The sequence below is a fragment of the Melanerpes formicivorus genome, unplaced genomic scaffold (assembly GCF_026170545.1).
Source record: "Melanerpes formicivorus ecotype bairdi unplaced genomic scaffold, bMelFor1.0.p_v2 SCAF_3, whole genome shotgun sequence".
NCBI lineage: Eukaryota > Metazoa > Chordata > Aves > Piciformes > Picidae > Melanerpes > Melanerpes formicivorus.
The window spans coordinates 15,632,257-15,654,389 of record NW_027142355.1 but is presented as its reverse complement, the minus strand read 5'-3'; the positions used below and the strand labels follow the sequence as shown (position 1 = coordinate 15,654,389).

Below are 22,133 nucleotides of genomic sequence, written 5' to 3'. Positions count from 1 at the left end.
GTGGAAACTCAGGTTAGCTAAATTGCTTTATGCATAGATATGTGAAAGGACATTTTCTACTCTGTCTCAGCCAGTCTCTTGACTCATTGTTATTTTGTAGTCATTTTCTGACTAATTCACTAAAACATGATTTATCTGTATACTTTAACACATTCATTCCTCCATTCCACTACAGCAAGCTGTGTTTCTAACCTGAAATGAAGAAATCACCTGAAATCCGGAAGTAGTTTTCAGATATCAATGGTGGCATCTATTTCAAAAAGCCAGGAAAAGGTTAGGTGTTCCCCCTCCTCAAGCAGGATAGTAAGGCAATATTACAAATGATCTTGTAAAACACACTTCAGTGTGCTATGTTTAAACTACTCCAGAGCCAGCTCTGATAGATAGTGCAAAACCACGAAAATCATGTGCCAAGAACAATTTCTGGCAGGCAAGAAACCAAGAACAATTATAGATTGTATTATTTTCAACTTTTTATTCATGGCTTAGTGACAATACCCTCTCCACTGCCTTTCTTTCACTTCATGTTATTTAAAATGACAACATAGACAATACTGTATACCAAGAATCAATTTTCAGCTACATTCTTAGCTTATGAGGCTGAATAAACATGCAGTTATTTCATGCAACCAGACCAAATTATCTGACTGAGTAGATTTGTTCACCATATATTTAAAAGACCCAGAATAATGAGGATAAATCTTAAATTTGTAATTTGAATCCCTTGCTACAATAAAAATGAGTAATTAGAGAGCTTATTCTGCCAGTTTGCTCTGCTCTGACGAGACTCTGCTCTGGAGTGTTGTGTCCAGCTCTGGAGACTTCAACACAGAAAGGACATGGACCTGATGGAGCAGGTCCAGAGGAGGGCCACAAAGGTGGCCGGGGGGCTGGAACACCTCTGCTACAAGGACAAGCTGAGGAAGCTGGGCTGTTGAGCCTGGAGAAGAGAAGGCTCAGGGAATATTTAATAGTGTCCTTCCAGTACCTGCAAAGAGACTGTTTCCAGAGGCCTGCAGTGACAGGACAAGGGGCAATGGTTTGAAATTAGAGGAGATTTAGACTGAATGTTAGGAATAAGTTCTTTACCATGAAGGTGCTGGAACACTGCAACAAGTTGCTCAGGGAGGTAGTTGAGGCCCCATCCCTGGAGATTTTCAAGGTCAGGCTTGACAAGGCTCTGAGCAACCTGATCTAATGGAGGATATCCCTGTGGACTTTGAGTTTGAACTAGATGTCCTTTGGAGGTCTCTTCCAACTCAAACCTTCCTATGATTCTAATTCTGCACAGATGTATATACCTCACCAGGAAGCAAGCTGTCAGTGTCATGACTACATTCAAATAGTGTTTCTGAGATCAAATTTAATTAAACCAAAAGAAAATGTAACAGCTCAGTACTCTTCACTACCTGCCACTTGTACATTAGCATCAAGAAAGATTTTTCAAGTCTTCCTAAGTGGGAAACTCCAAACTTTCTATGTGCAGCCAGTAACCACTAATAGAACACCCAGCAAACATGCAGCACCAAGACGCTACTCAGTGATTGCTCCTGGTAACTGCTGCTGCCCATGCTGCTCTTCAGACACAGTAAGCTCCTGTAATTCATGGTAAATCATAACAATAACAGGATTCCCTGTGCATAACCATCTGTGAAAGCTGCTGACAAAGCAGCAGGGGAAAAGACCCTCCATTATGTGAAATCCATCTTGGAGGAGCCCAGAAACGAGGGGAAAGTGCACACACATAGAGCTGAAATGCTTCCAAGGTATCCTACCACACTGCGGGCAACCTCCTTTCTCAGCTTTCCAAAGCTCTGACATGCCACCCAGCAGGTCCAGAGATAGCCTGTTGTCCCCTTACAGCAGCTTTTTCTCGGATACTTTCTACACCAGACTCTGTCTTTCACAAAAGAGGACAAGAGCGGAAAGCATTTCCTCAGACTGAAAGCTACTGAATTTGCTCATTATGAATAATTTCATGGTTTTAACATTAATTGGTGCACTGTCAAACCCAGATACACGTCAAAGAGGTCCTGGAAAGACATTTGTTTTATCTTCACCTCCCTTACTGTTACACATTGCAGCCCAAGAAGGGTGTCAAACATGCAGCAAATGTAGGTAGCACACACACAAAAAAACCCACCCTCTGCATTATTCAGCTGCTTTCTTTGCAGCTTGCAGTGCTTTGTCTGAGCTGTTAATGGAATTATCTGGGACCAAGATCAGCCAAATCAAAAAGTATCAGAAGGTACAAGAGCTGACTACTGCTTATCTTTCTCATCATGCTAGATCATCTCTATTTTCTGAGGAATTTCTCTTGTGGCCAAGAGGGCCAGTGATATCCTGGGATGCATTAAGAAAAGTGTGGCCAGCAGGTATAGGGAGGTTCTCCTCCACCTCTACTCTGCCCTGAAGAGGCCATACCTGGAATACTGTGTCCAGTTTCGGGCTCCCCAGTTCAAGAGAAACAGGGAGAGAGTCCAAGAGAGTGCTATGAGAATGACTGGGGGTCTTGGACATCTCTGCTATTAAGAGAGACTGAGTGACAGTGTTTTGAGAATTTTTCACAAAATCCTAGAATGTTAGGGGTTAGAAGGGATCTCCACAGATCATTGACTCCAGCCCCCGCTGCCAAGTCAGGATCACCTAGGGCAGGTCACAGAGGAACATATCCAGATGGGTTTTGAAAGTCTCCAGAGAAGGAGACTCCACACCCTCACTGGGTAACCTGTTGCAGTGCTCCATCACCCTCACCATAAAGAAGTGTCTCCTCATGCTGAAGTGGAACCTCCTGTGTTCTAGCTTGTACCTATTGTTCCTTGTCCTATCATTGGACACTACGAAAAAAGCATGGCACCTTCATCTTGACACCCACCCCTCAGATACTTATAGATGTTGATGAGATCCCTTCTCAGCCTTCTTTTTTTTCCTGCACTAAGGTAAAACAATCCAAAAGATGGCTGAACTTACGAATGCAATGAAGACAGTTCCTCCTCTTAGTGACAAAGTACACATGAATATCAAGATCTTCAAACACTAACAAGAATTGTCTCACTTGAAAAATGGAAGCAAGAAAAAGAGATCACAAATGGAAGCAAGAAAAAGAGATCACACTTCTGTTAGAGGACTTTGGTGTGCAGCCATTAAAACATTTAAACAGACCTAAGCACCTTGCCTTAAAAAAAAAAAAGGAAAAAAGGAAAAAAGGAAATAGGCACAGGCACCACAAAAACCCAACCAACCTAAACCAAAACTACCACACACACACACAAAACAAAACAAAAAACCCCACCCCAAAACCAAACATCAAAAGTAAGAACACACACCAAAATTTGGAATATAGGTTATAATGGCAAATCTTTTTGCTAACACAAAAGCACCACTGGCTGTTGAAGTAACCATTTTAAATAGGCTTATGGGTTACAAGTTTCATTTGAAACCAACCTTTAGCTGGAATCAAAAAAAAAGGTTTTTATCTGCTAAAAACATTATAATTGTTTTCTGAAAAATAGAAGAATACTTAATTGAACAGATCCTGCACTTCCTTTATTGGGACAACAGAGTAATTTTTTGTTTGTTTCTTTTGTTGTTGTTCTTTGTTTATTTTGCTTGGCTTTGTTATTTTTAAGCAACAAATAAGTATTGTGACACCCCAGATTAAATGCTAACTTGAGTCACTCACATTACAAAGCGATTTCATTAACTGGAGAAATGAAGTGAATATGGAGCTGAGAAACCACAGGGTTGTTTTTTTCACTGCATTGCCATAAGGAATGTGATACTAAATATGTGAGGTTTTAAATATATGAGTTTTGTCACCAGGTGTGTCACTTAAACTGCATATACAACAGCTGCCCCTTATTCTTAACTGAATATCGGCTCAGCCAGACAGCTATCTAGAGACAGTTTCATTCAAGCATAGGGTCATGGAACAAAGAAAATTACTACTTTTGTTCTCAGGATCTAGCCCTTGTTTTAGAGAGGTGATATCATTGACAAACAACTGTGACTGGGTAGCTTTAGACTGGACATTAGGAAGAATTTTTTCACAGAAAAGGTGGTCAGTCGTTGGAATGTGCTGCCCAGGGAGTTGGTTGAGTCACCAACCCTGGATGTGTTTAAAGGTTGTTTGGATGTGGTGCTTGGGGATATGGTTTAGGGGTGAACCTTGTAGAGTAGGGTTATCGGTTGGACTTGGTGATCCCAAGGGTCTTTTCCAACCTGAACTTTTCTGTGGTTCTGTGAAACAATGGTAAACTGAACTGATTTCCTGTTCCTTTGTGTACCTCCCTTAAAGATGCATCTTGCAGCATGCTGTGTTCACAGACTAGCAGGGAAAGCATGCTTATTTTTAGCTATGCCCTTGAAAGTTTCTACCAATGAGCAAACAATACAATTGCTAAATCTCATTAGTCTGGTTGGGGTTTTGTTAGTGAACAATGAAGTTAAAAGGATTACAGTGGTGGATTTTTATAATGGAATCCAGCCCAAGGGATTGGAAAGACCAATATAATCACCTTATGCTCTTTTTTTTTATTACAGTTTTAATTTAAGAAAGAAAACAAATTTTGGCCACAGCTTATTTTTCCAAACAGAATGATTCTCATCTACAGTTATTAAAACACTGCAGTTGAGTCTTGAAGTAGAGATACAGACTAGCTTCAGAAGATTCAGCTTCAGAAATCTCCAATAGTAAAACTGCCTTTTCCTTTTCCTCTGGTGCTAACAGCATCTGTTCTGCCATATTATCAGCCACAAAATTCACAACAGGAATGCTGTGCTATTTCCTTGGATTTTTCTTCACCCCAGTCAGTTCTGGAACAGTAATTCCTGAATCCAGGCAAGGACAGAAGTTGCAGATCCTCAGCTTTGCCATTTTGGCATTGCAGAGTGGCTTTCCTTGGAACTGGGAAATCCAAAGTATTCCATATTCTATAACTGTTTAGATTCACTTACCTGTGAGGGCACTAAGGCCATAAAAGGCCTTTGACACCGTCTGCCACAACAAGCTCCTGTCAAAGCTAGCAGCTCATAGCTTGGACAGATTCACTCTGAAATGGGTCAAGAACTGGCTGGAGGGCCAGGCCCAGAGAGTGGTGGTGAATGGTGCCACATCCAGCTGGCAGCCAGTGTTCGGAAAGCATGCACGGACTCCCTTGTTAGTGAAGCAGGAATCATTTATTGGTACAGAACAAGCAGCTTATATAGGAAAAATCGAGCAGAGTAAGCAATTCCCTGACATTCTTGCACCACTGCTGCTAATTGAGTTTTCTCCTTTGATATGCAGCTGTCCATTGTTATCTTCATCCCATATCAGGTTGATCTTCTCCAGCATGGAGGCAAGTGTCCTTCTGTCTGGCACTTCAGGTTGTTTACCAGGTCAGCTCTTCTTTATCATCAAGCTATCCTTCCAGTATCAATGGCCTGTTGTTCTTTCTTCTCCTGAAACCTTCCGTAGATACTTTCTGCTTTCCTACAGCCAGTCACTACTGGTGTTCACCAGGGATCAATGTTGGGCCCAATCTTGTTCAATATCTTTACTGATGATCTGCATGAGGGGACTGAGTCCATCATCAGTAAGTTTGCAGATGACACCAAGCTAGGAGCAGGTGTCAATCTGTTGAAGGTTAGGAGGACCCTGCAGAGTGACATAGACAGGCTGGGTGGGTAGGCAGAGGCCAGTGGCATAACATTTAATAAGGCTAAGTGCCAGGTTCTAAACTTTGGCCACAACAACCCCAAGTAGCACTATAGGCTGGGGACAGAGTGGCTGGAGAGCAGCCAGGCAGAAAGAGACTTGGGGGTGCTGGTTGATAGTAGGCTGAACATGAGCCAGCAGTGTGCCCAGGTGGCCAAGAAGGCCAATGGCATCCTGGTCTGTATCAGGAATAGTGTAGCCAGCAGGACAAGGGAGGTTATTCTTCCCCCATACTCAGCACTGGTCAGGCCACACCTTGAGTACTGTGTCTAGTTCTGGGCCCCTCAATTCAAGAGAGATGTTGCGGTACTGGAATGTGTCCAGAGAAGGGTAATGAAAGTAGTGAGAGGCCTGGAACACAAGCCCTATGAGGAGAGGCTGAGGGAGCTGGTGAAGAGGAGGCTCAGGGGAGACTTCATTGCTGTCTATAACTACCTGAAGGGAAGTTGTAGCCAGGTGGGGGTCAATCTATTCTCCCAGGCAACCAGCAACAGAACAAGGGGACAAGTTGTCTCAAGTTGTGCCAGGGGAGGTTCAGGCTGAATACTAGGAAGAAGTTCTTCACAGAGAGAGTGATTTGTCATTGGAATGGGCTGACCAGGGAGGTGGTGGAGTTGACATCCCTGGAGATCTTCAAGAAAAGACTGGATGAGGCAATTAGTGAGGTGATCTCTGGCACTCAGTGCTGTGGTCTAGTTGATTGGATAGGGCTAGGTGATAGGATAGACTGGATGATCTTGGAGGTCTCTTCCAACCTGGCTGATTCTCTGATTCTATGAAATACAACATCATCACCCACCTTTCTGCCTCAGTGAGAAACAATTCACCTCAAGATCCTTTATGGTAAGGCTACATGCAGAACCAGCCCTGCTGCATTGGTTTGCTTTGGTTGTGCTTGCTCAGGGCAGGAGGAAGTGCCAACACAGGCTACACACTGGGGACACATATCAGGGCCTGAAAGTAAGGAGCTGTTGGCATCTAGGAGATGGATATCACAAACTGTATCAGCCCAAATTACTGTCCCACTCCCATCTTCCCTGCCCTCCACACACTGCTTTCTTCCACAAGACCACTCCAAGCTCCTAAGGCTGCTTGACCTTTATCAGGACAGCCTGTCCATGGTACAAATGCTGACCTCCTTAGGAGAAGGCACTGCCCACTACAAATATTTCAGCACCAGGAAGAGCAGCAGATCACGTAGACTCAATCCGAGAAGAGCAGCTCACAGCAGAAGGGAATAATAGTTTGGGGTGGAAGGGATCTTAAAGATCACTCTAGTTCTACCCCTCCCTGCCACGGGCAAGGACACCTTCCACTAGATCAGACTGCTCAAAGGCCTTCCTAACATCTAACCTAAATCTACCCTCTCATGGGCTGCATTCAAAGGAAGGAAGGAAAAAATCAATTCTTGGGTCATGTTTTCTAATCTGAGTTTCCAGGCCCAGAAGATCCCATGGACACTTCTCAGGCACCAGAGGAATAGAAAGTGTCCAGCAAGCAGCTGCCCTGGCAGAGGCCAAGTCGGCTGCCACCAAGACAGCTGGCAGTCTCTTCCCCACACACAGGCTGGCTGGATCCTTCCCAAAATTGTAAAAACAAATCTTTAAAAATTGTTTGTTTCGGTGCTTTGTTGGGAGCTTTTTCTGCTCCTACTCCTCTCCCAAACAGAGCTATTTGCCAAGAAGGCAGCCCACACAGATGAGCTTATACACAAATCCAGACTGCTAGACAGGAGAGATATTACAAACACTTCTAGCTCCACAGAGGAGAGGCTGGCAGCAGGAAGTTGTAACGCTCAGCCTGGTGAAAGCTCAAGAGCAGGCTTCCAGAATATTTACCTGAGAGGTTTTCATGATGGTTTTCCTAGCCTTGTGGCATTGGGATGGCCTTTATGAAAATTAAATTATCTGAATGGAAAGCAGCATCCTGCAAATCAGGGGGCTGGGACACCTCTGCTATGAGGACAGGCTGAGGGAGCTGGGGAAACAGTATCAAAGGCTTTAGTAAAGTCCAGGTAGACAAGGTCCACAGTCCTTCCCTCACCCACTAGGCAGTTTGCCTTTTTGTAGATCAGGCAGGCAGGACCTGCCTTTCATAAACCCCTGCTGACTGGGCCTGATGGCCTGGCTGTTTTATAAGTGCTGTGTGATGGCACTCAAGATGATTTCTTCCGTAACCTTCCCAGGCACAAGGTCAGACTGAGAGGCCTTGTAGTACCCCCTCTGGCCCTGGTAGCTGGGCACCAGATTTGCTAGACTCCAGTTAACTGGGACCTCCCCGGTTAGCCAGGACTGCTGGTAAGTGATGCACGTCTACCAGAAAATACACGAGCCGGCGGTGCCGGCGGCTGGCTTGCTGAGGCTAGTCCTGCGCGCACCTGCGCGCCCGCGCCGCGGTTCCGTTGGGGCTGACCGTCGCCCAGCAGCGAGTACCCCGGCACGCCGGCCCTGCCCCTGTCGGCCCTGCCCCTGCCGGCCCTCGCTCGTCACGCTGCCCCTTCTCGCCGAGAGAGCTCATGACGCCAGCGGGGTTCTGCTCCCCCAGCCCCGGGGCGGTCGGCTGGGAGCGCGCAGCTTCCTCAGCGCACCGGCTGCCAGCGGAGGGTCAGGCAGGGGCTCAGGCAGCGCGTGCCGGCTAGAAGCCTCGGCAGGCAGAGCGGGGGAGCACCGGGCCAGCCCCTGAGGGAGGAGGGGTGGGTAGGGGGGACAGTGACTCTGGAGGAGGGAGGGTCTGGTTACGGTCACTGGTGATACGGGGCCTAGCTCAGAGGTGCCGTGAGCCTATGCTAGCGTGCGTCAGTGAACCCGTGCCTTCATACCAGCCTGGCTTCATGCTGCTGGACGTACAGCCTTATACCTAATGTTAGCAAGCTCCTAAGTGACTGCTCATAGGGCCTTTCTCACAGAATGAGCAGGGTAACAATGACTGAGAACTACACTTTAAGATGTAGCAATCCCAGTACAGATAGATATGATACAGTTAATAGTTGTGCACAAAGCACTTAGAAACACAACACAACTCAGAAACCCATGACAAATCATACAGACATCATGGGGTTGCATTATAGACAGCCTGAGGCTGCACTTAGGTCCATATGATCATCATATGGAGACCATTACAGAAGACAGACCTATCCATAAGGATTATATTTTGCTTCAAAACTGTGGATTCTTTATCTTTCTATGTTGTACAGATCTGATAGTCTCTTTCCATCTGCTTCCTCTCCAAATTCATTAAAAATAGCATTCAGAAGAGAAATGTTGAAGTCTTATTTTTCAGCTATAAATCCTACAGCCACTGGTATTCCCAGCTGCTTCCTCTTCCCCAAGATCCACTCCCTTGCCTTTCCTGTTACCTCCTTCTGGAAGGGACATCCAAATGTCATTGAGTCCACCCCTGTTGCAGGCAACAGAAGGGAGTATAATCAAAAATGGTGTAATATGGATCTCAACCCATAAACAGCATTTTAAAAGTATAGTCTGAATTATGCCTTTGTCCAAGCAAAATGTTACTAGAATATAACCCAAATCTCCTATCAGGTAACAGTCATGAACCCTTCCCACTATCACACGCACAAAAAGAAACCAACAACAAAACCAAACCAAACCAAACCAAACCAAACCCAACCCCACACAAAAACAAACAAACAACACATACAAAGCAAAACAACCAGAAATGCCTTATGTGGAACCATGACCAACTTTGAAGAGCACTCCTCCTATATATGCTATGGATGACAAGCTTGATAAATGCATTTCAACTAATTAATTTTTTAATACAGCCTTGGAAACAACTGATTGAAATTCTTCTGGTTTCCATGCCAAGGTAGCTTCTTTGCAAGAACACCAGAGACAGAGGTAGAAGTGGTTTTCTTGCACTTATGTAACTGAAATGTTAATATTTCTGTTATTCAGAGTTCATAAACCCTGAATGTTTGAAACACTACAGGCACTAGCATAGCTAATGACTGGTAATTAAGTTATCCTTTCCCAGTCTCATTTTCCTCATTCACAGCCTGGGAGTGCACTCTCACCACAGGCTATAAATTATTCAAGGATGAGCCACTTTCAGCCTCTTGCTAAACCTTCTGAACTTTTTTCCAAAATTAAATAGTTGAGGATTTGAAGGTTACAATCCTGGCATAACTCTTAAACTCACAGGCTCTTAGTTAATAATATGAAGTATAATAACTTCAAGAGACACCCACACATCAGGACAGCCAGTATCTTGGTAGGGTTTCCTTTTTGCTTAATTTCCAACAGAAACTCATCCTTTTGTTTTCTCTAATTCTAAATGCATAGGAGCCATCACGCTGTTCAACACACCGCAGACACGTTGTTTGCTCCCTAAGGTTTTATGCACAACTAAAATCACAAAGCTGCCCATTGTGTACACCCAAACAGACACTGCAATGCAGCCAAATGTTACTCTGTTCCCATATATGATCCCAGACTGTTTCAGTTACTAAGAAGATACTTAACATCAAACTTTCTCCAAATTCAATAGGTGAAGCCAAATATGAAATCTTCCAACCTACATGTCCAAACCATTAAGTCCCTTTAAAATATTTAATGATGGCTGCATTTTACTGAGACTTCAACCACAGATAATAGGCTTAGAAGACACAACTGGGGCTGGAGAAGCCTCCATAAGGTTGTAATTCTGCATGTATACTAAATTTAGAGTATTCAAGATAATTTGGAGGAATATCTAAGCTAGTGGTTCCTTACTTTGCATGAAGAAATGAGAGGAATGGAGAATCAAAGAGAATGGAGGCTCAGACTATCAAGGGTCCAGACTGTCCTCAGACTGTGCTCTGACAGAAGAAACAGCCTCCTGACAGAGTAAAAATGAAGTGGAGCTTTATTACAGCTGCAGTGAAAACTAAGTATGTGGCTCCCACTGCTATTGCATATTAAACCTTCTGGAGCTTTTCCCAGAGCAGGGGTCTAGGCTGACAACTTTCACCTCAGGACAAACACTGATCAACCAGTGCAGAGAATCTGTAAGAAAATACACCTCACCACTCACCCAGTCAGAACAGACAAGCTTATTTTCTGGACTGGCAAGTAAAGTACGTCACCATTTTGTTCTGTGTTAAGATGTAAGTACTTCAGAGAACACAGAATGTTAAGGGCTGGAAGGGACCTCAAAAGATCATCCAGTCCAAACCCTGTGACAGAGCAGCATCACCTATACCAGATCACATACAAACACATCCAGGCGGGTTAGTATCTCCAGAGGGAGACTCCACAACCCCTCTGGGAAGCCTGTTCCAGTGTTCTGTCTCCCTCGCAGTGACAATGTTTTCCCTTCTGTTTACATAGAGCTTCCCATGCCTCAACTTCCATCCATTGTCCCTTGTCCCATCATTTGGCATCACCAAGAAGAGCCTGGCTCCATCCTCTTGTCCATCCTCTAGGTACTCACCCTTTACATGTTTATAAACATTAATGAGGTCACCTCTCAGTTTTCTCCTCTCCAAACTGAAGAGCCCCAGCTCCCTCAGTCTCTCCTCATAAGGATGATGTTCCACTCTATTAATCATTTTTGTGGCTCTGTGCTGGACTCTCTCAAGCAGTTCCCTGTCCTTTTTGAACTGAGGGTCTCAGAACTGGACACAATACTTCAGATGTGGTCTCACCAGGGCACAGCAGAGGATGAGGAGAACCTCTCTTGACCTACTAACCATGCCCCTTCTAATACACCCCAGAACGGCATTGGCTTTCTTGGCCACAGGAGCACATTGCTGACTCACAGTCCACTAGGACCCTGAGGTCCTTTTCCCCTTCACTGCTCTCCAACAGGTCAGTCCCCAACCTATACTGATACCTGGGTTTATTCTTTCCCAGGTGCAAGACTCTACACTTGCCCTTGTTGTATTTCATTAAATTTCTCCCTGCCCAGCTCTCCAGCCTAAGTCTTGCTGAATAGCAGCACAACCCTCTGGAGTGTCAGCCACTCCACCCAGTTTGGTGTCATCAGCAAGCTTGCTGACAGCACACTCTGCTCTCTCATCCAGGTCACCGATAAATATATTGAATATACTGGTCCCCGTACTGACACATGAGGGACTCCACTAGATACAGGCCTCCAACTAAACCCCAGATACATAATTCCAAAAATTCTCTAACTAAAAGCAACTGCAAAGGAAAAATACATATAAATTAAGCAATAATAATAATTTATGCTCATTTTAGTTTTACTGTTTCTTGCATAAAGTATTTTAATTTACTCTTGACTTCCTATTCTATTCTATTCTATTTTTAGTACCTACTTATCTGCACAGGATGGATGCTAAAAGATGTCCATCAGCAAATTTAATGACAAATATTTCTTTCAAGCAAGGCACAAGATTTAGATTTATTTATGTAATTTGACTCATCCCAGTTTGTTTTACATTAAGTACAAAAAACAACTTGAACGTAGGTGTAAATACAACTTCCACAAAGTAGGTTCAATGAGATTTAAAATCAGTTATGTACCCAGAACTGTAAAGCACAACTAAAAGCAGCCCAGGATATACAGATAGCTCACTATAACTGCTGAGAGAGTTCATAGTGTATGAATATACAGAACAACCTTCAGGAACACATTATCTCTTTTCTGATCTTTCAGCTGAAACACATTTAGCAACTCTGTACAGAACAAAGGAAGCGTTAAAGAACGAGAACTGCAGATTTACTCAAGCCGAGGCCTAAGTGAAACACACAGTCAAAAATTAAATAACAGAACAATGACTTAAACATTTTGCTGAACATTTCTAAGAACACAGATGCTAAGATAGTAGCAACAGGTTCAAAGACTTCTTTATTTTTCAAAGAACTTATGGTGTACTGTAGCTGCCTGAAATGTTTTAACAATTATAGAAAATCATGTTTCCAAGTCTGGTATGTTCATATTTTCTAGGTGACATACATTTAAGAGAACCATCCATCAACTTATTTACAAATAGAAGCTTATTCTTTTTAAAATCTTCATTATTTATTTAAAACAAAAAAAAAAAGGCAACAGTTTTGGTACTACCCATAAGGCGATGGATGATAGGTACCTAGGATAGCAAATCACATAATGAAAGCATAACCAGAAGAAAAAACATTTTCTGTAAACTTGCTGCTTAAAGAAACAGTAAGACTCTAATTATCATTAAAGAGTTAATTAAAGAATCAGCATTTGCAAGTCACTAAAACACCCTATCCAAAATACTGAAGATTGTTTTAATAATCAGGAAATTACTTCAGTCCGTGAAGCCACTGTGCCATGTCTTGTGGGAGAACTTGGTATTTCTATCATTATTGTATTATCAAACAAGTTTTATTACCAGAAAATAGCAAAAAGTTTAAGGAGAACAAGATTTTACTTCATAAATATAATGAAAAAATATTACTCTGAAGTCCAGCCTTTGTTAATGGTCCATTAAAAAGAAAACACAAAGAAAGCCCCAAAGGTAACCATGCCAGTCTCTCCTCACAGTTTTTTTTCCTTGGTGTGAATGGTTTTACCAACTTCCTTTTTGCATTTCCATCAATGATAGCTGAACCTTAAAATTTGCCATTTCAGTGTCACCACGTATGCACTGCACGGACTGCAAGCCCAGACTTCATAAACTGGATTTCATTTAGATTTAAAAAAACAAGCTTTGCATTTATCTTAAATTTATAAAAAGTTTTTCTTCCAAAACTTAAGGCAAAACAAGTTTTATTGGTTATGTTTCCTTGAAGTCTGAGAAGGTGTATGAGGCTGTGCTTAAATATCAAAAAAGCTAACGCCATATACAGTATTACCAAGAAAAATAAAGAATAAGGCAGCATGCACCCTTAAGATGAAAAGAAAATTTAATTTTACAAGATGTTTAAATAATCCAAAAGGAAAAAATGTCTGTCTGTTCTAGGAGTATCTTCATAAAACATGGAAATCTTTAGAGGACATCAAGTTACTAAAATATTCCATTCAACATTTATACAAATACATTACTACAATTATAAGTTTACATACAATCAGCTGACATCTCCCAGTAAAGTAATTACTTAAATTTACAAGACAAACATAAATAAAGCTGTTAAAACAGGCAAGTACAGTACTGATCTATCATTCAGCACAATGTTGTTGTTTTTTCATTTCTTTCACCTTGAAAAGAATCAATTAGAATTGTGCGAAGTAGTTCTCCAAAACTAAAAATAAAGGAAAAGAGAAGTAAGTTTATCTATGCAGGTTTGACACAGCATAGGCACATCCAGATAGCTTAAGTCCCATTTTCAGGCATTCAATTTACCATTTAACAACCTTTTTGTCTGTTTCTCAGAAGAGACCACAGTCTTTAAGGTTATTTTTGATAATTACATCAGTTACAGCATCAAAAACAAACTGCACATTTTTTGTGTCTGTGGCACAAGTGAAGTGGGTGTAGATTTCCTTTGTGTCTTTCCTCTTATTCAGATCTTCAAACTGACACTGAATGTAAGCAGCTGCTTCTTCATAAGTGTTTGATCCTAGAAAGAGAAAATTCCTCAGTAAGCAGGTTTCCAATTGAGCAATAACAAGATGCACACTGTACCTCTGAAAGAATGGGCCTCAGAAACAGACTAAACCTGAAAAGGAGTCATTCCACGGCCACTAAGATTACAGAAATTTTGAAGGAAACCTTTTTTGACAAATTTTTAAGAATAAAAACTGACTCAGTAACCTTAAGGTCTTTTTCAACACAACAATTCTATGACACAGTCAAACTACAACTGCAGGAAGAGTGTTTTCATCTTTTTCAAAGGCAGACAGACATTAGTGATCCATCTACTACTATTAACGAAGCCATGTAACTATAGCTGAAGGGATCCTACAGGAAGGCTGCAGAAGGACTTTTCATAAGGGTGTCTAGCAAGAGGACAAAGGGGAAGTGTTCGAACCTGAGGGAGAGTACACTTAAACTGGATATTAGGGAGAAGTTCTTCAGTACAAGGGTGGTGCCCAGGGAGGTTGTGGATGCCTCCTTCCTAGGGCTGTTCAAGGCCAGATTGGATACGACCTTGAGCAGCTGAGTCTAGTTGAGAGGCATCCCTGCCCATGGCAGCGAGGTTGGAGCAGATGATCTCTAAGGTCCCTTCCAACCTGAGCCGTTCTAGGATTCTATATTTCTAACATGTATGTGGCACCGTTGAAATAAATTCTCACCTATCCTCTGAGATTCCTGCTAGTGTAAAAAACTACTTCCAAGTACAAAGGTGGGAGGACCTCAGGAAAAAAAAGTGGGGAGCGAGTGCTAAATAAAATAGGTTAAAAAGAACACAACAGTTACATGCATCAGTGGACCAGCATTATTTCACCTAGCTGAAAAGATGAATCTGACTTAGCATTAATTATGTTATTCATGATCCATAAAAACACTTCCAACTTTACTTCATTTAAATAATTTCTATATATGGAATTGTTAAACAACTTCTGATTTCTGCACCAAAAGAGATAAATTAATAAAAAATTACTTGATAGCTGCACTCCACCCCCATCCCAATACCTGCATATTCAGGGTAGCAAATAGTGAGGGGACTCCTCTTGATTTTTTCTTCAAAAAGATCTTTTTTGTTCAGGAAGAGAATGATAGAAGTATCTGTGAACCATTTATTGTTGCAGATACTGTCAAACAGTTTCATACTTTCATGCATCCGATTCTGTAATTGGAAAAAGAAAAACAAACCACCTTGTTGTATTTTATCAGATTTCAGTAATAAAACTAGCATGTAATTTTTTTATTAATTACAAATGAGCCAAAGAAGTCACAAAACTAGGTTTCTAGAACACAGAATCACATTTTACCACAGTGAAATACAGAGAGGCTAAGACCACTACAAAGAATACTTTCAGTAGCAGGGTTTAAGCAACTGTTTGGAGTTCGTTTTTTTTTTCTCCTAATTTCCAGGTTTAAGCTGTTTAACAATCGAGAAATTTTTGGTGCGTTTCAATATTTTGCATTACAGATGTTCTATACAAGTTGCTGAGTTACCTGAATTTGTCTTATACTGATTAAACCTTCTGGAAACTGAAATTTAAATTCAGCATGTAGTTGAGATTCCAGCATCAGAAAAACACAAAACCAAAACCCAAGCAAACAAAGAAACCAAACCTATAGAAAATCAAGTAAGTAGGTTTGTGGTGGTTTTGGGTTTTTTTCTCCTCTCACCCTAACTCTGTAGAAAAATTATCTAATGTGTAAGTACTCTGGCCAAGCTCTAGTCATTTAAGCAGGATGCTTAGCCATTATCTTCTTTGACTACATTTGACTTGAAAGTATTTTTTACTCCTCTTATAAGAAGTTGAATAACATGAGGAAAAGCAGAGTTCATTAATGCTTGGCACACAATAGATAACCATCACTTTAAAACATTTGGATAGTAAAAAGCATGCACTCAATGCATACTGATATGGAAAGAGTCACACCTTCAAAAAGGAGGAAGGAGTGGAGGTGGTTAGAAGGGATAAGGAGGAGCAAAATTTCTGCAACTAAAGAAGAGATTATAGGAACCTTTAGAAACAAAAACTGTAGACTGAAGAAGAAAAGAAAACCAAAACATGAAGTAGAAAGAGGTAAGTCAAGAAACTTCTAATTATATACTTTTAGTATCCATAAAGAGACTAAAATGTGTATTACTAACAATCTATCCTCATTAATTTATGCATCCTTTAAAACATGATACAGTGTAGCTGAAAAGAATACTTGTCTCAGTGTTTCTTCTGGGAATGATGAAATACTTTGAAACCTGAGAGCACAAATTGTATCATTGTTTCTCTGAGAGCTTTTACACAAACCCCATACACCCTCTAAAGCCCTAATACTTGCAAAGATGTATTTATAGCTTTCCTTTCAACCTTATTTACTCTCTGTTAAATAACTATTTGCTTCAATATGAAAATACTTGCCATTTCCTCATCTTCAGCCAAAACTAGGTCATAATCACTCAACGCCACACAAAATATAATTGCTGTAACACCCTCAAAACAATGAATCCACTTCTTCCGCTCTGATCTCTGGCCTCCAACATCAAACATTCTGCAAAACAGAAGAGCAACGCAGGGAATTATCTTTGCCATTTATTGCTTTCTGAATGTTAATCAAGAAAGTATCAGCTATGTAAGTCTAATCACAGATCTGCCACATTCATTAGTATTTAGTGCCTCAGTATAAAAAAAAACCAAGAGTCTTTAAAGCCTCCCTATAAAACATTTTACAAAACATGAGGAAGAGCTGATAGATAAACAAAACTGAGTATTACAATGCTCTATTTCATTAGCAATAGTTACTTGCAATCTATAAAAAATAAAAATACCCAGCTAAATGACTAACTTTATTATTGTTGGTTTAGTACACTAAATACAAATATATGAAAATCTAATTTTCAAATGTTTTCAAATTTAATCAGCAATCTCTAAATCCTGGTGAGTTTCAGCTTCTCTCTGTCCTAAACAAAACTGCAACTTGGTCTATTTTTCAACTGGCCATGTTTAAATGGGACTTTTTTAAAAAAAATACACATTATTGTCAAAATTCTCTTTATAGACAAACTAAGCATTCTATAATAACAATAATAATAATTTTCTCTCTAGCAATTAAGCTACAAGTCAGTCTTGTTTGTTTTGAATTCCTAGGTGTAGCAGACATAGACCAGTAGGAAAAGACCACAAACCAGAATTTAACAGCAGAGTATCGGGAAATGAGTACAATATGAATGAATTTATTTTTCTCTGCTAGCTAAATGATGTAAAAGGCCATTTACCGACTATTACAGGCTACAGCCACTCTGAAAGGCAGAACTTTGATTAGACATCATTAGGAACTTCAGCTATTTTGCAAGCCAGATAATCAGCATCCAGATATATAGCATCCTGATATAATGAACCATGAGTCATAGGGTGGGGGAATAAGACCCAACAGAAAAAGAAGCAGCAAACCATGGTATCTGAAATTGAGTTACACATATATTGTAGGATCTTCTCAAAGAGAGAGAACATAAATTTTTTCCATCCGTCTCTCTTTTTTTATGAGAGAAAAAGAAGCCTATTGTCTAAAATTCTTGCAGACTTACAGCTTTGAAACAATGCAAACAGCACAACCATTGCTATGTGAGTCAATAGTCCATCAGTCAAAATTTTCATTTTCCCTCCTACTTAAAAGTAAACACAATTACCTCCTTTTAAAAGAGACCTGGATTTTGTCTTCAAGGAGTTCACAAGTAATTTAAACTTTTTTTTTTTTTTCTCCATTGTTATAAAACAACAGCAACAAAAAAAAGCTTAGAATTCTCTACATATAAAAATGTTCAAAAGGGAGAAGGAAGGAGAGAGAAACAGAGAGGACAGACCAGTTCCTACATCTCCATCCCCTTTACCTAATTGGTAGAATGGCCAGCTCTAGCATGAAAGCCTTATCTGAGCAGAAATGTCATGAACAAGGAGAAGAAATCCAAACTAGAACAGCAACTGTGAAGTTGTATATTCTTGTAAAGATACTCCACCATAAAATCATTCAGAAATATTTTAGTAATAAGGCTATTAAATTGAGGGGTTTTGGTAGCCAGTAGGGCATCCAGGCAAATCTCATTTACATAGGACAAAACAGAATACAAGACAGAAAAACTGAGCAAGAAAAACTGCTCATTTTATTTTTTGTGGACAGTTCTAAGGAACAGAAGCAATTAAATGCTTTACGCTGATGACAGTAGTGTATTATCTATCTGCGTAGATCTCACCTAGTTCAGTACCTTATGGCACTGGTCAATGGAAAAAAATGCTACTAAGATGGCAACAGAGGTGTAAGAAAACATGGCACAATTTAGTGTATTAATAAAAAGCCTTTAGTAAAAAGTAGCCTTTCAAAAACCCATGAAAAGCAAATTGCTCTGTAGGTACCTTTCTGTATGGTTTATCTGCAATGGTGCAAAGTTAGGGACATACACAAGATCCTTTCGTTAGCACAGCATGTTTTTGACAGCTAGTGTTACCGGATTTCCTTTGTTTGTTGTGCTTCTTTCAGGCTATTTAAGCAAGGAACAATCATTCTGGTGCCCATGAGAAATGTGACCAGATACTTTATTATGATTGCTCTCACTTTAAAGTTATATAAGTTGTTCCAGCCCCCAGATTTGCAAAAGACTTCTGAGTTTGACGTTTCGGGTGGTTTTGGTTTGGTTGTTTTTTTGTTTTGTTTTGTTTCATTTTTAAGGCAGGGTGTTTACAGAAATGATACATATCTACAAAGTCTCACATACTATTACACACTTATTAAAACCAACTGGCATTGTTTATTTTTCCCCTTTCTTATTTTCCTTGGGCTGTAAGACTGCAGTAAAAAAAACACCCCTATCTATGTAACATCAGTGTAGTACAAGACTAGGTAAATTGCACTTGCAGAGATTCAATTATGGTTGCTATTTTAAGAAATGTTCGAGTGTTTTGAGTTGCTAGCTTTTTATAAAAGAAGCCAAATCAATAACAACCCCACACACACATACACACAAGCAAACAAGCAGCCAACAAAAAGAAAAACAAAACAAAACAAAAGCAAACCAACAACAAGAAAACACACAGTGAAAATGAGTAGAGAAGGAAACAAAGGATCAGCCTGTCAGAAACATCATAACCTCTAAAGAAGTCTTCTACTTGGGTAATACAAGTGACAACATTCATTGCCCCTTTAATGTTCCACAATGGAACAATGCTATCTTAAAAACACTTAAAGATTGGTTAGAATTTAAAAAACTAAAAAAAGATTCCTTAGAAATGCTCCTTACTTTCAGAGGTATATTAGAAAGCAAGTCTCTGGATATCACCCTATTAAATGCAAGTTATCCACCTACTCCTGCTGAGTTCTCAAATTAGTGATGGCTGTCTTTATAGGAAGGTATTTTGTACACCTTCATAATTAATACCTTAAATTTTAGTTATGACTTCTGTCAATTCTAACGCCAATGTTTTATAATTTTGTACTAAGACCTGAATTTCCATAAGAGTTTGTTAAATTATCAGAATAACACTTCTACATAATAAAGCATTCTTCCACAACAGAAGTAGTACGTAATCACACTCCACATCTGAAATAGTCTATAGAAACAGGCTGAAGAAGAATTGCTGTTTGCATCTTATACTGAATCAATAATCAAAGCTATGCCAAGTGCTTTAAAGACAAGGATGAAACAAGGCTCAACCTCAAAGAACCTAAAGACACACAGCAAAAAAGGAAAGAAAAGGTAATGAAGAAAAGCTGAAGTACATAATATTACACAGCCTATGTTTATGTACCCTCATCTTGGTATAATCAAACCTTTTATACCTTTAGTTCATCTTAAAAGTTCTCTGCAGGGTTATGTAAGCATATACTTCAAGACCTTCCAATAACTCATTAAATCTACTTCCTAAGGCACCTGCTGTAGAAGTATTTAAACGTACAGCATTACGGCTAAACACTTCCAAAGGCCTGTCTTTCAGTTACACATTTTATAAGAGGTATAATCAGATGATCTGTATAACAATCCTAACAATCAGTACAGACTGGAAGTAGCTACCTGCATACAAGTTCACTGAGAGCCTAGAAGAATTTAAATCCATCTGCAATAGGAAACTGAACAAGAAACACTGGGAAATGAGTGAGAAAATAGATAATCTGTTTTTCACAATACTAAAGACCTTTCTTGAGATTACTCTTCTCAGATTAATTCCCATTTACCAGCTATTATTTTATGGATGAATATGAATTTTGTATACTGAAACCCTAAAACAAGGAAACAAAATAAATCTCCACAGCTACCTCGGAAGCATCCCCATTATAGTACTTGTTATGCATTACATGAAAAAAAAAATCATTAAGATATTACACATATATAATATAGAGACATGCTGACAACAATCTCTGCACAGTCTAAATGCAGATTCAATGTTAATTTTACTGAGTATTCTCATTTTTCCTGATCAGGAGGAGGTAGAACATCATCACATTTATACTATCCCATGCTTTTATCATAAACATTTTTGAGACATAAATGTTCAAAATACTAACATTATATTTTAAATCCCACACCACAGGAAACAAAAGTCCCATTCTTAAAGTGTAACACATATTTTAATTCCGTTCTTCAGGAAGATGGATTTACACTTTCATACAACACCATCAAGCATTTCTAAGCCTCCAGTTCTCCAACTGAATTCAAAGGGAAGAATTGGATATTTAACATGGCATAAAATGGAATACTATGAGATTTAATTTACATAGAAGATATCTTTACAATAAGCTTTTAATAAAACCAAGCACTTATTACTTAGTATCTTCATATTTATTCTGAGTCATTACAGGAGTTCCAACAACTCCCAAATCCCTTCAGAAAATTGAGCCAAGCATGAGGAATTTTCACAAAAATGGAGAAAGGGAAAAAAGAAAAATAAATCAAAGTTGTAGTTAGACAAATTTGTTCAATTCCATCATTGAAAATCCATCTTCTAGAACTTAACAGAAACCATAACAGACAGATGAACATGCAGCATGATCTACATACTTAAAATGAAGATCTTTGAAAGTAAAGTGAGTTTCCACTATTCCTGTAGTTTTCACTCTAGTCCTGAGAACGTCCTGTTGTGTTGGAATGTAGCTGGTTTGTGCTATCCTGTCCAAATCATTCAAGTAACTGAAGGTAAAAATAAATACTGCTTTCAGTTAATCATATAATAATTACAAAGAATTACAGAAGTTTTAAAGTCCATTCATTAGATCATGCTTGAATTTTATAGAATATCTTTCTTTGAGATGAGACAAAGAACATAACACATGCCCCTCACATTTCCAGAATGTTTTGGAATATACTTTAGAGACACAAAGATATTTCCTCCCAAAAGAAAAGTGAAATAATTGGTTCCCCTACAAAGAATTCTTTTGAAATCCTGAAATGCAAACATGGCCGCACATACACCAGTGTTGCTTGCACTAACCAGAACACCTTCAGCTTTGTAATCTACTGAGCTACAAGTAACTGTGAGCTATAACCAAAGCCCCAAATTATCCTGGATTTGATAAAAGGCATGGAAAGAACAATTCAGTGTTTTGGCTAGAATTACTGTAGTTATGAAAACACTTAACAAATAACAATTAACTTTCTACTGCTAATTCATAATTGCACACAGTTTTTACAATAGCATATACTTTCATTGCCAAAATTAATGCGAGGCAGGCCAAGAAGCCCAGCTTTTCTGAAAACCAAACAAATCTTATTTGTGCTTTTCCCATGATAAATAGGGAAGGCATTATGTCCTTCTTTCAGTATAACCAGAAGTTAGCAATTTTAAGGATGCAATTGTATAGCTAGACGTTCTCTTAGGAAACTGGAGGCAAAGGTTATCTAACACAACAAATTAAAACAAAAGAAGTGATCCTCTAAATTAAATTGATGACCGTTTATAGAAGTGACAG

At 39.7% G+C, this 22,133-nt stretch overlaps 1 protein-coding gene across 1 annotated transcript in view; it reads right to left on the bottom strand.

Moving 5' to 3' along the window:
• Positions 1-12,031: 12,031 nt before the first annotated feature.
• GNAI1 (G protein subunit alpha i1) overlaps positions 12,032-22,133 on the bottom strand; it is a 36,740-nt gene continuing 26,638 nt past the window's right edge. Inside the window, exons 5-8 of the mRNA XM_068167628.1 lie at positions 21,226-21,354; positions 16,604-16,733; positions 15,204-15,357; positions 12,032-14,187 (exon numbers count right to left, since the gene is read on the bottom strand). Coding sequence (XP_068023729.1) covers positions 13,997-14,187; positions 15,204-15,357; positions 16,604-16,733; positions 21,226-21,354 — 604 coding nt within the window. The 3' untranslated portion in view covers positions 12,032-13,996. The remainder of the gene's footprint in view (positions 14,188-15,203; positions 15,358-16,603; positions 16,734-21,225; positions 21,355-22,133) is intronic.